The 15485-nt window shown below is 40.2% G+C and overlaps 1 protein-coding gene across 4 annotated transcripts; it reads right to left on the reverse strand.

The window, feature by feature from the left end:
- Positions 1-1518: 1518 nt before the first annotated feature.
- On the reverse strand, positions 1519-14866 carry Raptor (regulatory associated protein of MTOR complex 1). 4 transcript variants are annotated; one of them, XM_071711668.1, is made up of 23 exons: positions 14506-14866; positions 12145-12247; positions 11195-11436; positions 10950-11096; positions 10681-10856; positions 10355-10414; positions 10168-10268; positions 9959-10092; positions 9430-9813; positions 9253-9327; positions 8897-9154; positions 8401-8544; positions 8066-8324; positions 7923-7964; positions 7558-7703; positions 7383-7480; positions 7195-7300; positions 6844-6998; positions 6564-6734; positions 6203-6447; positions 5837-6001; positions 5403-5685; positions 1519-5225 (listed from the first exon to the last, which is right to left on the reverse strand). In XM_071711668.1, exons 2-23 carry the CDS (start codon positions 12245-12247, stop codon positions 5036-5038), a joined length of 3684 nt encoding a protein of 1227 aa, XP_071567769.1. In that variant the 5' UTR covers positions 14506-14866; the 3' UTR covers positions 1519-5035. The 4 variants fall into 4 exon arrangements, with proteins under 4 accessions (XP_071567769.1, XP_071567766.1, XP_071567767.1 ...); XM_071711665.1 differs by lacking the exon at positions 14506-14866 and adding an exon at positions 12407-13010; XM_071711666.1 differs by lacking the exon at positions 14506-14866 and adding an exon at positions 12419-13009.
- Between the last annotated feature and the right edge of the window lie 619 nt (positions 14867-15485).

Here is a 15485-nt window from a genome sequence, read left to right on the forward strand (position 1 = left end):
CACGCCGCGCGCCGCGCTCTTCCCTCCCCCCCCCCCCCACCTTCCCGCCCTTTCGTCTTTTGCCTCGGCCGGCTCAGCCTCGCACCTCGCACTGTCTCGCATTCTCGCCTCGCCTCGCAGTCGCACTCCTCGCAGTTGGCGAGGTTCAGCGACGTTCGCGTTCGCACACAACTTCTCCTACGGCCCGTACCTTCTCCCTCCGGGTGAAGGGATGGCACCCCGCACCCATCGCTATCGGCCATCGCTGGGTCGCGATACTCGCGATTGTCGCGAGTCAACTCGATCGAGAGATATCTGACCAACGACCAACGACGATTGACTTCTCGCAGGCCTCGCAGCTGTGTTTTGACAATAATGACAATTGACAAGAGACATAGGCCTAGTTTACCCCGATCTCTTGATATGCGTATCAAATATTATAGTATACTAGTTATTTACTATTTAATACGCGTATCAAGTGATCAAGTGACACAGTACATACATATTGTGTACATACGTACGATTCCATTCTACTCTGATTTTTATTCATCCCTCGAATCATGCGTTCTCCGAGAACTGCACAAACAAGATTATTAATCTGATTTTCTGTTTATCTAATGAAGAGCACATTCCCTGATTCCCTCCTACCCTCCTAATAAAGTTCGTTATACGTATATATAATCGCGAATAATGGTCGCTCTGTGAATAGCGGAAATTTTTTCAAAGAACGAGGACAGATAAGATTAAAATGTGAAAGCGAAAGCAAATATTTTCGGTGCAAATAGGGGCGCCCTATATATCGCCCGTCGCGGTCGGGCATAGGCCATTAACCTTGATTAACCTGCAAGACCTGCACCTCCACCTGCCTGCATCCTCAGCCGGATACTTTTATTCTGCAGAAAATGCTCAAGTTCTCGACAATCATTGTTGAAAATACTCGTTCACGACAACGCCCGCGCCTTGCGGTCAAGCGAGAGAATACGAGGTCAACTTATTGTTAGCGAGACTTGCCGCGGTGCAACGTGAATAAGGGAGGCGAGGGCGAGGGCAAAAGAACGAGCCTAAACGATATGATTAATGCGACGCGAACGATGACGCACCTATATTAGCGTAAGGTGCATTATCGTTCTCGTGCAAACTATTGAATTATGTTGCTCTCGAGGCACCTGTCTTACGCGCAACGAGACGAGTCGGGTCAGTCGGGTACGTGTCCGGAACGTGAGCTGAAAAAAAATACGTTAGAACAGCGTGGATTAGCGTCACGTTTACGATCGCTGATAGCGGCCAATTCCACGTCACGGCGAAAAATGTTCGCCGATCGGTAGGATCGTTCCGCCCGCTGATTCTATGTTGATTCTACCCTGATTCTACACTGGACGCGATGGAGCGACGAACGGCAAGTGTATCGACGACATCGACGTCTGATTGTGAGCGGGATCTGCGGAATACGATGATTAAGATTATTAAGAATACAGGAAATATACGAAAAAGAAAAATGAAAGTTACGAATTTATGTTATTTACACAAGATCGGCACAAGTAACGTCATCATATTGTATTTTACTACGAGGCAATTACATAATTACACGAATGTACAATAGCATACGGTGCCAAAATCATTGATACTTGGTATTCTCGCCTTTTCTCCAGCCTTATCCCCTAAGTGTCTGCGAATCCTTAGCGCGATTATATACCTATATATTATTGCTAGCTAACGATATACATTGGTATATAATAATAATAATAATAATAATAATGACGGCGCGATCCGTCGAGTTATATCCGTACATAGAGTAGAGCAGCTATCGTGCAAGCAACTATTTTGCATTATATTATATTTACATTTACCGAAAAAAGATATCGATCGGTATAATTTCGCCGAGTTGATATTTCGAAAGAACGCGATAAACCAATTTGTTGCAAAAGACGTATGTATCATAACGGTGCAAAAGAAGGAAAGGATTTCTTCGATTTCTCGCTACTGACACATCTAATCATAATTTTCAGTTAGAGGGCTACAAGGAGAAAACGAAAGCTAAAGCTTTACCAGTGTTTAGACGTTTAGAGTTTAGAGATTGAACTTGCCGAAATTATACTGGTGTTTGGTTTCTTACGTCTTATTTAGATCTCAAGATTCCGGAATGGAATTGGAAATCGCTTTTTCAGAACCAGTCTGCCATCGCTACGCGAATAAACGATAAAACGAAATAGGTAAACCTTTTTAAATCCGTGTTTTCAAGTCCACATTTATATGCATATGGCATATAACTAAATGTGAAAATTAATGTAACTATAACTAAAATTTACGGGAAGAAAAGGTTATTCGTGGAGGCACGGACACGAGACTATAGAATTACAACTATTCAAATTTTTTTGCAATTTAGGGTAATAATTATGTTTTTGTAGCGTTGGCTGCAACGCAATGTATTGCTAATCTCTGATGGCGCTAAAATTAATATTGTTCACTCTAATCTCGCGTCCATGTCTCCTCCATGCCTCCTCCATGCCGTCTCCTCTTCTCTCGAAAGTTTAAACTTAAAAATTTATAGCTATTACATAACCGTAGCAAAATTTTCAAATCAATCTTTCTCGTTATTCACTTTACTTTAGTACTTACAATTAATAGCATTTTCCTTTAAAATCAACCAAGATATGTTTTTTTCCATAGCAACATTTCCGCGGCAACATAGCTTAAAATGCTAAAAAGGGTTCCTGACTGAAGCATCATTTACTGCTACTCTATTTTTGCCCTCATTTTTAGTTCTATTATTCTATTATAATTGAAATGACTGAAAAATTCACTTGCAAAACTTGTTTGCTACTGGCAAAAACGGGAGTCAAACGACTAATTTAGCAGGCACAGGCACAGTGGAACGTACTAAAAAAATAGATAGCGTTTATCGAAATAATCGCGCAATGGATAATGTTAACGCCCAAATTCGTTAGTAGCGAAATGTAGAACGAACAAATCGTTTTGATAAAAAGAAAAAGCAAAAGAAAAAAAAAGAGAGAAACGTATGGATTTCTTTCCACAATCGACGGTGAGCGATTAAGTACATCTAGCACTACGTATTGCATCTACATATCTATACAAATCTGTGATCGGTTACAATACCGTATGCAAATCCATCGATCCCCGTCACTTTATCACACATGCCATAAATTACGGCAACGTATCAATAACAAAATTATCGTTTAATATTAAGTGATACAAAGCTATCTGTGCACTTCTCGCACCTCCTCCCTATTTCTACGGCGAGAGTTTCCTATTACGTATTTATGTATTTACGTATTTACAATGTATTTATCATTACATATTAATATAACCGATTTTTGCTCGTATAACATCAACGTGCTCTACTTGTACTCTCCTAGCTTAGCAATAACTTGTCCTATATAGTACGCACCGTAAAGAAGCTAAATTGCTCTTTCTTTTTTTCTCTCTCTCCCTCTCTTTCTGTCCCCGTAAATATCGGCATATATACATTTTTCGCGAAAACGGCAGCAGCTTCCACCGAGAGTTAAACGGAACAAGCTAGTATATTAATAACATAATTGCTAAATAATCATATTGTTTAAAATAAATTAACGACCTTGTCGTTATTTTTCGACAATGCAATTGCGCAACTGCGATCGCAGATGCAGTCGTTAATATTTTCTAATAATTTTGCTACATACCGTTTGATGCATCAGAGGGAAGAATTGCGGTAATCTCTAAATATTTTACATAATTCTTAATAAAACATGTGTAAGATGGTTAGATTTTTTTTCCTAATGGCTCTTGAGAGGTAAAAATTCGAACGATACACGCTTCGTTGTAGCCGCAATGTGTACAATTAAACATTTACAATTAAATGCTTTTGTAAAATAAACTTATATAGATAATAAGTATAATTTTGTTAGAAAGTTGCATATTTATGTAAAAAAATATGCGCTTTCCGCTCTCTCCCTCCATAATTTTCGCGTTTTTTTTTCTTTTTAAGCTTTATAAATATATTTTGCAATTTCTGCTGTGCTGTTGTGTATCTAGATCGATATATCTAGACGACGATCGATCTATAAATATTGCACATATACATACAGTTTATATCTAATATTGCCACGCGAATAAACATATAAACGTAACAAATATGTTCTTCGTCAAAATCTTACCGCTTACAAAATTATACTTATTTAAGCAAAGCTTTGTACGATATTGGTAATGGCTAAAATTGTTCAAAACGGAACTACATTGTTTTATTGGTCAGGAACACGATGATAGAAGTAATATTTAAAAACGAAAGATGATAATATTATGTCGACAAACAATAGCGTATACTCTAGCAACAATTGTCACTCACGTAGTTTATAAAAATGCATATAACGCGAGCCGTATTTACACAGCCACATCGTGCTCGGTTCGGTAATTAAAATATCTTTGTTACATCAAAATCTGTATGGAAACAGCTTAATTCTGCTGCAGTAGGAAAAGATATTACATGGCACAATAGATGAGTTTATCTCACCGTACAGTTTTCGTAAAGTTTTCGTTAAACGTTAATCTTTCTCTCGCTTACACAAACTCGCCTTAACCTTTTATCACAATGTACATATATTATTATGCAATTATGCATCAGCATTTCCCGGTACACCAAAGTTCTGTCGACAGTCGCTATCTTATGCGCAAAAATCGTACCAAGATGGTTAATCGTATCTCATTCTTTGGTCGCCTCGAAATACTTTGGTTAACCGCCGGTCTCTCACTTTTATCACAAAAGCTACAACTACGTCTTCTCTCGATCTTTTGCGCGTGATAGCAACCAGATTATCGATTTTCTAACGAGAAGCTAGAAAAAATAGCAGGAAAAGGGAGGCTACTTTATCATCGTCATAGGAATTATTCTGTGTTTCTCTCGCGGAAACACCGAGGACAAAAAGCCTTAATTTCGTCGATAATATCGCAACAGCGTTCGCGCAAGGACGGACGCAAACAAAAAAAAGGAAAAATATATATATATAGCGCTTTTATAAATTTACAAAATTCTACAAGGCTCTTACACGAGTTCCATCTCTAATAGTCATCTACGTGGCTCGTATACCGTGAAGGTACTGTCCACGAAGCCGGCCGCCAAAGATACGCGATATGGATGAAAATTCAGACAGCTTACCGGACTGAGGCGCGTACCCATAAATCCTTCGTGAAATTTTATCGTATTGAGATGTTGTCCCGATGTATTGTAGACGCTGATGCAATGATTTGTGGTGCCACTAAAACAAAAACATATCTTTCTATAATTCAAGACAACACGAGAGATATCGTCATTAAAATAATATCGGGAATTACAGCTAATAAAATCTACAATGGTCATATTGACACACACACAAGCTATAGACACACAAATAATACTAATATAACTAGAAAAAGATCAAGTTAATCGCGCTTACCAGGCGAAAACATCAGCTATTTCGTGCACAGTCAATGCCGCGATGCCCGGTGTTATTTGAATCGTGTTCACGGAGGAATGTTTCCTAAGATCAAAGATTTTTATGTCGCCTGTGGAGGATCCGGTGAACAATTGCGGTGCGGCTCCTTCGGATTGTCTTAAAAATGTGCCCAACACCCAACCGGTGTGTTCCCTCCAAGTCATAACTCTTGCCTCTGCCGGAGGTAATCTTCGATCCAAGAGTCGAACTGATCCATCGCCACAGCCCAGTGCCATTATTGCACCTGAAAAATTTTGCAGAAAACATTTTTAGATGGACAGGATGCTCATTTTACATTGTTACTGGCGTAACAAAAAACGATATACAGTAATATATAAAATATAAAATGTCTCGTAATGTGAGGATAGAAAATATCTCTTCTTTAAACAACCAACCTGTGCCGTCAACGTCGATGCATGTGGTACAACAATCGGCGCCTGTTGGAATATCTTGCTTCTTCAATTCAGTTTCCGCATCCCAGAGCCTTACAATGCGGACATCGCCCGTTACCGCTAGAGTGAGCGATTTCTGTTCCCATTTTGTGACGAGTCGTGCTGTCACTGTCAATAGGTATATATTATTGACTATTATTCGCTACAATACTGAATATAAGTATACTGTACGGAAGTATACAGAATTATTTTTGAGTAAATATAATGTAAAAAGCTAAAAAGATGTAAGAAGCTAAAACAGCGGTTATATTCTAGGCATTCTAGAAGTAAATTTACAACCGAGTCTTAAACATGCTCGCTGATATGTACCACTAGAAGTCTTTGTTGCGGGTTGCACGTCTGCCAGCGCCTGCCAAGCTGTGAGTAAAATCGGATCGCGACTTATCGTGCCACTGTAATTCTTCCAGATTTGTACGGAACCGTCGTCGGAACCTGCCATCAGCAGAGTCAAGTCGTGAGAGTTGATGAATTCAAGTGCCGTGATGCGCGATTTTACTTTGTTTCCGTAACTTGTGCAATAAGTCAATTTTGTGCCGCTCTGATAATCCCATATGCTGAAAGAATTTTTAATAAATGTTAATTAAAACATCCTTTTCGTATGTACGTTAAATGCTTATTTATTGTATTTTAGATATCAATTATTTATTACGGTGACAGAAAATTCAAATACCCGAAACAATCTTTCAGCGCCACGGCCAAATGTGGTTCGAATGGATGAAAAACCAGAACTTGAGGTGCCTGGGAACACCTCGCGTGACACACTTGCGATTCCATCTTATTTTGCGGCGCGCGTAATTGTTCCTCCCTTGCGTCTTGTCTTTGCTTCGCGTTACGTATAAATCTGCAACGATCATGTATAACATTTTATGTAAAAACGCAAAGCTCATTTTATAATTAGAGAACTAGCATTTTAGTAGAGACTTTTATATACATATATAAAAGTTTCTTACCGCCATTCTCGCTCGAGATATGGTCTGCTCTCTACATCGTCCATTTCGTCCTCTAGACTAACGGGCTGAGCAAACTGCGCGCAACTCCACTCAACAAATTGGGAGGTGGTCAATGGAGTTTTAGCTCCAGGTGCTTCGTCCGTCTCTTCGGATATCTAAAATTATAAGTGGATGATTTTTCATTATATGTCAATATTTCTAGTTACTTGGAATATTTTTTTAATTTATTGTAACTTTAAAAATAAAATTTAAACGATTTATGTTTGTACGTCATTACTTTGCTGTCTTGGATCGGTTACAAAAGTTAACGGTTTAGAAAGAGATAAAAAAAAAAGAACAATCGATTCTTACCGTATTAGGAACAGGTTTCCTCGACCGACTACTGTGCGATAGAACTCTCGAAGAACGCAAGAGATCCGTTCCAGAGTTGACAGTCGGTGGTGGTGATTCTCCTTTGCTATTGTTAATACGTAAAAATAATTGTTAGAGTTAGAGATAAGATAGAGATTAAGTCTTATATAAGGTAAATCTTGACTGACCTCAAATAACCAGTCCGATTTGACGGAGACGGCGGGAGAGACAATGACGAGGAGATTTTCGTTTCAACTACTTCCTTAGGGATGGACGATGCTTTTACCTGAAATTTTTAATGACGTTCTATATAACGAAAACTTTACAGCCGAGTTTTAAGTGACACAAGTTAGATATTAATACCTTGTTACGAATATGATTGGTAATTTTTTGAGACATAGCACTGACTACCGGATGAGGATCGTTGTCGAGATTGCACAATCCATGCCATAATTTCATATATACACTACCATAGGAGAGACTCGGTAAGTTCCCAAGAGAACTGTGACCTACGATGAACAATTTGATAAAATTCACGAAACGTCGTTATCCTTTATTTTAATAAGATTTATTTTAATAAGAAAGAAAAAAAAAGGATAAATGTCGCTATTATATACAAAGCTTGTGCAAAAAGCACTCTATCAGAAATTGCACAGTTGCAAAAACAAAAAGCATAATAATAAACTATAGGTACATGAACATGCTATGAAACTTCCAATCATTATTACCAAGTGACTCGCAAGGTTTCCTCACGAACTCCCAATTATTACCTGACACACGAAAGAATCAATGCAAATAACTGTTCGATCCAGTGCTCAGACAGAAAGTATTAATTGATTTTCGACTTTTCTCGAAAATCGGCACTCCTTACCTAGACTACTAATGGACGACGAAGACGATACTCTTTTGATGCGATCCTGCGGTCCAAACCCATCGGTCGTATCTACGGTGTATGTATTGTTAGGGGATAACATCTTCAATCTGTCGCGCGAGTTAATGCGTCTCATACCACTGAATGGGGATAGAGTTTCTACGACGAGATCCTTCCGACTGTTCTCCTCGGCCATAGCTAGCGTAACGAAGGAATTTTCAAAATGTAGCACCATCCATTGGAGAGCCACAACCAATTCCTGCATAAAAAATTTCGTAACAATTTGTCAGTAATTTGTCTATGTTTACCAATTCCATATTGCAATCCTGACTTACTTTTCTAACCAATGGACACATATCGTGAGAAACTGTATTGATAAGTGTCATAGCGATAATTTGATCGATATTATTCGCGTGCTCGCTTCTGGTCGTAACACTGTTTATAAATGTGCCCAATGCGTACACACTAGCTGCCCGGACCTGTATCAAACAACATTTCTTTAAAATTACGAAATTGATACGTAACGTTATAATAAAACTGCCATAAGCTTTCTGGCTCGTTATCGCAATCATATTAAATTTATATTAGAAATTTAAAAAATTATATAAACTCCTTTTTTGCGCTATAAAATGGCGTTATAAAGTAACTGTAAAATAAATTGATATAAATCACAATTATCTATATACATACAAGTCTAATTCTGCAAATTTATAAATATATGCAATTATTATAGAGTTTGTGTGTGTGTGTGTGTGTGTGTGTGTGTGTGTGTGTGTGTGTGTGTGTGTGTGTGCGTGCGCGTGTGCACATATATATATAGTATCGTGTAACCTCTGGGACGGGATCCTTTAATAAGGTGAATAATTTTTCATGAGCAATGTCCCTGACGCCGCACCATCTCGCTTTATCGAAATTATGCCAAAGCCGCGCTAGGCACAAGCAAAGCCATTGCCGTAGCAAAGAATTTGTATCTCCTAATTGTTCCAAACATATCGAAACGAGATTCCCTTGATTTGCAGCCACTTGACCCGGCCGATAATCGTTTACGATACTGGCCAATACAAACGCAGCTAATGTTCTGTGCTCACTCTGGAATCATTATCAAACATACTTTCGTTACGAGAAACTTTAGCCGTTGTAGTCCGGGCTTAGTTACCGAATAACATTAAGTATAATATATAAGCTACCGGGATAGAAGTGTCCTGCAGCACGGACAAGAAATATTTATGACCACCATCGCGTACAAGGTCTGCTTGGCAAGTCTGCAATTGAGAATCACATCTAAAATTAGAATTGTTATATATGAGGAATAGTGTGTCACATTATATGCATAATGAATAATAATACAAAAATATAGGACTCACATTATCCACCGCTAGAATTTTTGCCCATATAAAAACAAGCAGGGGTCGAAGTTCTCTGGCGTTGCTTTGTAATAATTTTAAAACATACGGAAAGATGCCGACGCTAAGTGCTAAGTTCACAGCCCACGGACCAAGGTCAAGGAAACGCCCTAGCAGCTCTAGCGCTCTCAGTCTATGAACTTGACTCAATAGCACTTGGAGGACAATTGGAAGCTGCTCAGGCGGACTGCGATTTTTCGATCCTAAGTTGAGCCATACTTGGAAAGCTGTGAGTTGATCTTCAAAGAATGACGAATGCACGTATCGGTCTTCATTTTCCAGAACCGTTGGCAATTGTGCCAAGCACAGATCAAGCGCCATGTCCCAAGCTTGCCACATACGGTGCTAAAAAAAATGTGTGTGCAGGAAAATATTAGTTTTATTCCAAATTTAAAAGCAAGAAATAATAATTCAAAATTTTGGCACATTTAAACGTTACAGCAAAGAAATACATTTATACGTTATTTTTAGGGATAACGAATCAATTTACCTGATAAGTTGGTGGTAATTTTGGGGAAGAAACTGGCGTGCAATCGTAAGAACGAAGTATCCTCTCTGCTAGCAAGAAATTTCTGAAGAGACTGGCAACCAATAAATCTTGTCTAAATAATCTTTGAAACAAATCTGTAAGACATTTTTATAATTATTTTAATCATACTTTCAATTTGCGTTAATAAACTTGTAGCTGAAATCTCTTACCTCTTGGTAAGGTATTCCACGCTATCGTGTCGGTAATGGCGGTAAATATCCAATTAAGCTCGCCTAGCATTGTTCTTCTATCGGTCAATTGCCCAGGAATTCTAGAACATGTATATATAAAGATATTTATAGACTAGTTTCTCTCTACAGAACAATAAAATTTAATAAAAATTTGACATAATCTTACTTGTCAATGAGATCAAGCGATATGTTGGGAACTAATTTGGATGTGGGCTGCATTGCAAACCTATGTAAAACAAAAAATGTATTGCACGTGGGTGTGAGTGTGCGTGTGTGTGTGTACACACACGCACACGTACACATATATACATACATGTATTAAGTGTATATTCGGTCTGTTTTCTATTGCTGCACTGACTATACTAGTTCCAGAACTGTACATACACTAAAGCGCGAGTCTCTTAGTACGTTTCTCACGCTTCGATGTATATGCACACTTCTCAAACTAGTGTAGCAATAGAAAACAGTCCCATTATTTTTAAAAATTCTTACCAGCGTATTGCAATTTTTATGGGTGTAGTGAGACACGAAGTAAATATATCTGCAGGTAGATTCGGATTCATAGGTAAAATCTGATTAGCCGCACATGCTGCTAATTGAATACAATTTTTATAACATGGTGCTGCAGGACATGTCACCCCGGTCGCGCGATTTTGCTGCTTTTCCATCTGTAACGCATAATCTCGCTCAATAATTACATTTACACTCTTTATTAATATTTAGAATTTTTAATTAAAGAAATTTATACACATCATTTTTACCTCGTACTCCTTTTCATGTTGGTCGGCAAATTGCTGGAAAGATTCTACTATAATACCCGCATTGGAACAATCGTATACATAAATACTAGGCGCACCCATCCAAGTCTGCAAATCGTACACCGACAATGGAATGTATTGTGTATATGTCTGTAAAAGTGGATAAAAGCAACGTTGTTAATATAAACCCGAATTGCATCAGATACGACGGACATAAATTCATTTATTTATACCGAGTCTGTACTGACCCTATTAAATACCCATATTTCACCATTAGTAGTAGGTTTGGGCACTCCATGACCGTTATAGTGAAACAAAACTCTTTCTTCTTTGGCATTTCGCCTTAAAGACGTACATAACTTTTTAACTTCCTCGACGGTTGGATCCAAACTTTGTTTATAGCGGGCTCTTGGCTGCCATCGTTCGTATTGTTTTTGCAAATTCGAACCTATAGTCTCGAGAGCTTTTTGAGGGCTCACCGACAACGGATCTGGAAAGATAGTCAGTCTTGAAAATTTTGCATTCAACTTTATCGTAGAATTATATAGATACATAAGAAAATACATTTGTCGTAATTTGCATATGTTTATACGTTGTTCAATCATCATTCAGTTAATATTTACAATTATTTTGCAAATAAGGAAGAAAAAAAGCCTTATTCCACGTAAACATTTTATGTATGATAAATAAATGTTATAAGATTTTTACATACGTTTCTGCTTTACATTATAGTAATTAGAATATTATCGTTATAACAATAAAAACGATTCTACTTTATATCCTATACAGAGTTTGAAACACAGTTTGGAAAAAAAGAACGACATTAGGGTAAAAGGATCAATTATATTATAATTGATCCTAGTACATTTGTATATCAAATAAAAAGTAAAGTGTCAAATTTGAGTGTTTCTTCTATGAATGTGTCTCTATGCCGATATATGCATACTATACGCAATATTTGATTCTTTTTCTCATTTTTCGAATTTTTTGGTGTTGGCATATTGCATCATTCCGTATTGTATGTATATCGCGGTCTAGCTCTAGCTGCTCCAGTCGAATCACTCGGCACTCGGCACACCGCGGGACACACATACCTAACAACCTAACCTAACCTTAAAATCGCAATTACATAACGATAACGATAACGATAGAGAAGGAGGAATGTAAATAAACTAGGAAGGCTATTTAATTCAGTTACCTATCCAGCATTCGAGGCGAGCGCATGGCTGCGTCTTGACGATGTCCGGGGGGTCAACGCCAACGTTTAGGCACAATACCAGAGCGACGCTCACCGTTTTCATCTGAAGAGAAAAAAGCACATGTATATACATACGCGATCACATAGCTTCATTCGCGCTCTCGTTTCTCTCTCTCTCTCTCTCTCTCTCCCTCTCCCTCTCCGAGATGAAACGTCGCGTCGTAGCGATCAGCGATCGCGGAACGTCGCGTGTAGTACGTACGTATGTACGTACCCGCTCCTTCATGCGCCAAGTCTGACTGATACAATTGACGTATTCGATCGTGGCGTTGTGACGGGGCTTGCAGAACGCCAGCTGCATCCGCCAATCCTCCTCGTCGCCGGCACGCCTGGGCGCGTTACTTGGCGTAGTCGTCGGCGACGACGTTGGCGAGGTCGGCGACGTCGGCGTTGTCGGCGACGTTGGCGACGTTGGCGACGATGCCTCGTGGCACGATTTCATCCTAGCGTAGCTGACCGACATCGTGGCCGTGTCGTGTCGCGTCACGCCGCGCCGCGGTCACAGGTCACAGCCACAGCACCACACAACACCTTACACCACACAGCACCACGTGCAGAGGCGGGAGGACGCGCGTCCTCGACGTCTTCGCAACTGCACCGACAAACGACCCTCGACCTCGAGCCCCCGAGAGCCTCGAGATCCTCGAGTCACACGCACGGCGCGCGTCAACGTCAACGTCAACGTCAACGTCAACGTCAACGTCAACAAACGTTCACCATGCGATCGCGACCGCGACCGCGACCGAAAGGGCGCGACTAACCCAATTTACCGCACAAGTCGCCATGTTGATATTCCCTCCCCCCTCCCCCTCCAACCCCCTCTAGCCATCTCTCTCATCACGGTATGAAGTATCTGCGTTCCAAAATTCACTCTATTAAGTTCATTAAAATGCTATAGTATATGTGACGTAAACTATAGATTTTAGTTACCCCACTTATGGCATAAAGCCCCTTAAGGGGATCCTAGTTAAAACAAAACCACTTTTAATTGGCTTTACGGAATTGCAAAAATTTGGTCTAGAATTAAAGTACGCACAAAAATGTAGAGGGCTAGATCGGTTTTAACTTCCAAAACGAAAAAAAATTAAAAATTTGGGCACATAGAGCTGTCACTGACGAAGCCTGAGAGAGGCCATCCCGGCCTTTTTCCTGGGACCGTCGAAAGCCCCTGTACACTACCGCCAGTACATCCATTATCGAAATTGGTATTACGTAGCCACGTTCATTTTCCGATACTGCCGATAAAACATCATTTTGTTGTATATATATATATATATATATATATAGATTTCATAACATTTGCGATGTAGCACGGACGCGCACTAGAATGATGTTTTATCGGCAGTGTCGGAAAGAGAAAAAGTGTGAGAGGGAGAGAGGGCTATCACACTATTAGATATTAAACATACAGATAATATAAATATATAAAATAAGTTAACATTTATCGATACATGTAAGATATAAATATTAAACTGATCCTCGACCAATTACAATCGAGAATATCTTACATGAATCGATAAATATTAACTTATTTTAAATATTTATATTATATGTTAAATATCTAATAGCCCTCATCTCTCCCTCTCTCACTTTTTCTCTTCTTTCACTTTCACACTTCCCAGACAGCACAATATCCAAAATCGGGACATAAGACGTCTTTTAGACGTCTTTTAGCCATCTTTTCGTAAGACATCTGAAAGACCCGCTTTTGGACATGTATGTTGTCTGAGTTATTTCAAATAAAAGATATATGTATCTCCTATCAATTTAAAGATCCGAATACGAGACAATATAGGCCTTTATGGACAATTTTGTAAGCAAAACGAATAATATTTGGGGAACAAGCAACAGGGAATGTTTTATAATTTTTAAGTATCTTGACGACGGTTTATCGTCTTTTATGGAATTTATGGTATGCGCGATCACCGCGCTGCAAGAACGATCGCGACGAAATTTTTACAAACGATCGATTTACGAACATATTAATGTTAATTTTCTACAAAGTTAGATTAGGAGCACATACAAATAAATTTGAAACATTTGTAAACAAACGCGCGATCATTCTCTTTAATTACTTAATAGATTATTAATTCCCGTGCTTAGTGAGAGATTCGAGCTATTCACCGAAGCGTCTTTCCACGCGATTCACTCATTCGCGAAGTAGAAATCGAAACGGAGGCAAGAGACACGACACGAATTCCGAGGTTATCGTCTCACTGCGACACGCGGGACAACGATTCTATTAAAGATTCGGATGTGTCGCGCTTCGAATCATTTGTCTCTCATGCACAATTCACTTACCGATCACGGCACATTGCAGGAGACCCGTCAAATCACAGCCGGGAGGAACGGGAGGGTGATACGACGTACGGGCGTCCTTTCGGCCATCCCACTCGTTGCAGACGTTGCAGTCGACACGAGAAGAAACAGAATACAGAATATTCGGCGTACATTCAACTTGCAACACACACACACACACACACACACACACACACTGTAACCTGTGAGGATTTCTTTTCGTTCACGAAAAAGAAATTACACGAGCAACAACGTCTCGCCGCGACCGCCGCGTTAACGTATTAATTACTTGCGTGCGCGCCGCGCCGCGCGGCGAGTCGAGCCGGGAGCCTTCGAATCCGGCCGAATGCCGAATCACGTTCGGCCGCTCTCGCCGCCCGCCGGCGCGCGTCGGCGAGGCACGCGGCACGCGGCACTCGGCAGTCGGCACCTCGGCCTCGGCCTTGGCAGTCGCAATACCGCGACCGCGACCGTTGAATGAGTCCGCCGATTTCGCAGCAACGTACGTGCAAAGTCGGCGCGCGGACGATCATTTCCATCGGCGAGACAGCCTTGATACTTGTTTTGCCGACGCTCGGAGTACCCTCACCTGCGGATATTACTCACAATCAGTCATTCTCCCGATAAATTTCGAACAGGTGTCAAGTGTTTGTGCTCCGTGCCGTGGGTGCTGATTCGGAACGCGCGCTCGTTCGTGCGATTGGCATTCCTGCTCCTCGTTTCGCGGGAATAATCGACGAGGCGCTCAATAATTTGCATCAAGTGTGTATCAAGTGTCGTGAATGAATTAATGTGTCGCTCGCTCGAGACGGAGATGTCGAGGGCGTCGAGGCGAAGGTACCTCGTACGGCAATTGCGAGTCGTGACGTGTCGTGAGTGATTTGTAGTTTCGTCGTGATATTCGCGGGCGATAATCGCTCGTCCCGGCCCGGGCCGCCATATGTCGCTGGACCATCGAATGTGCGTGGCATTCATTTACGCGG

The sequence above is a fragment of the Temnothorax nylanderi genome, unplaced genomic scaffold (assembly GCF_030848795.1).
Source record: "Temnothorax nylanderi isolate EJ_2023f unplaced genomic scaffold, tnyl_v1.0 TNYL_tig0101_pilon, whole genome shotgun sequence".
Lineage (NCBI taxonomy): Eukaryota > Metazoa > Arthropoda > Insecta > Hymenoptera > Formicidae > Temnothorax > Temnothorax nylanderi.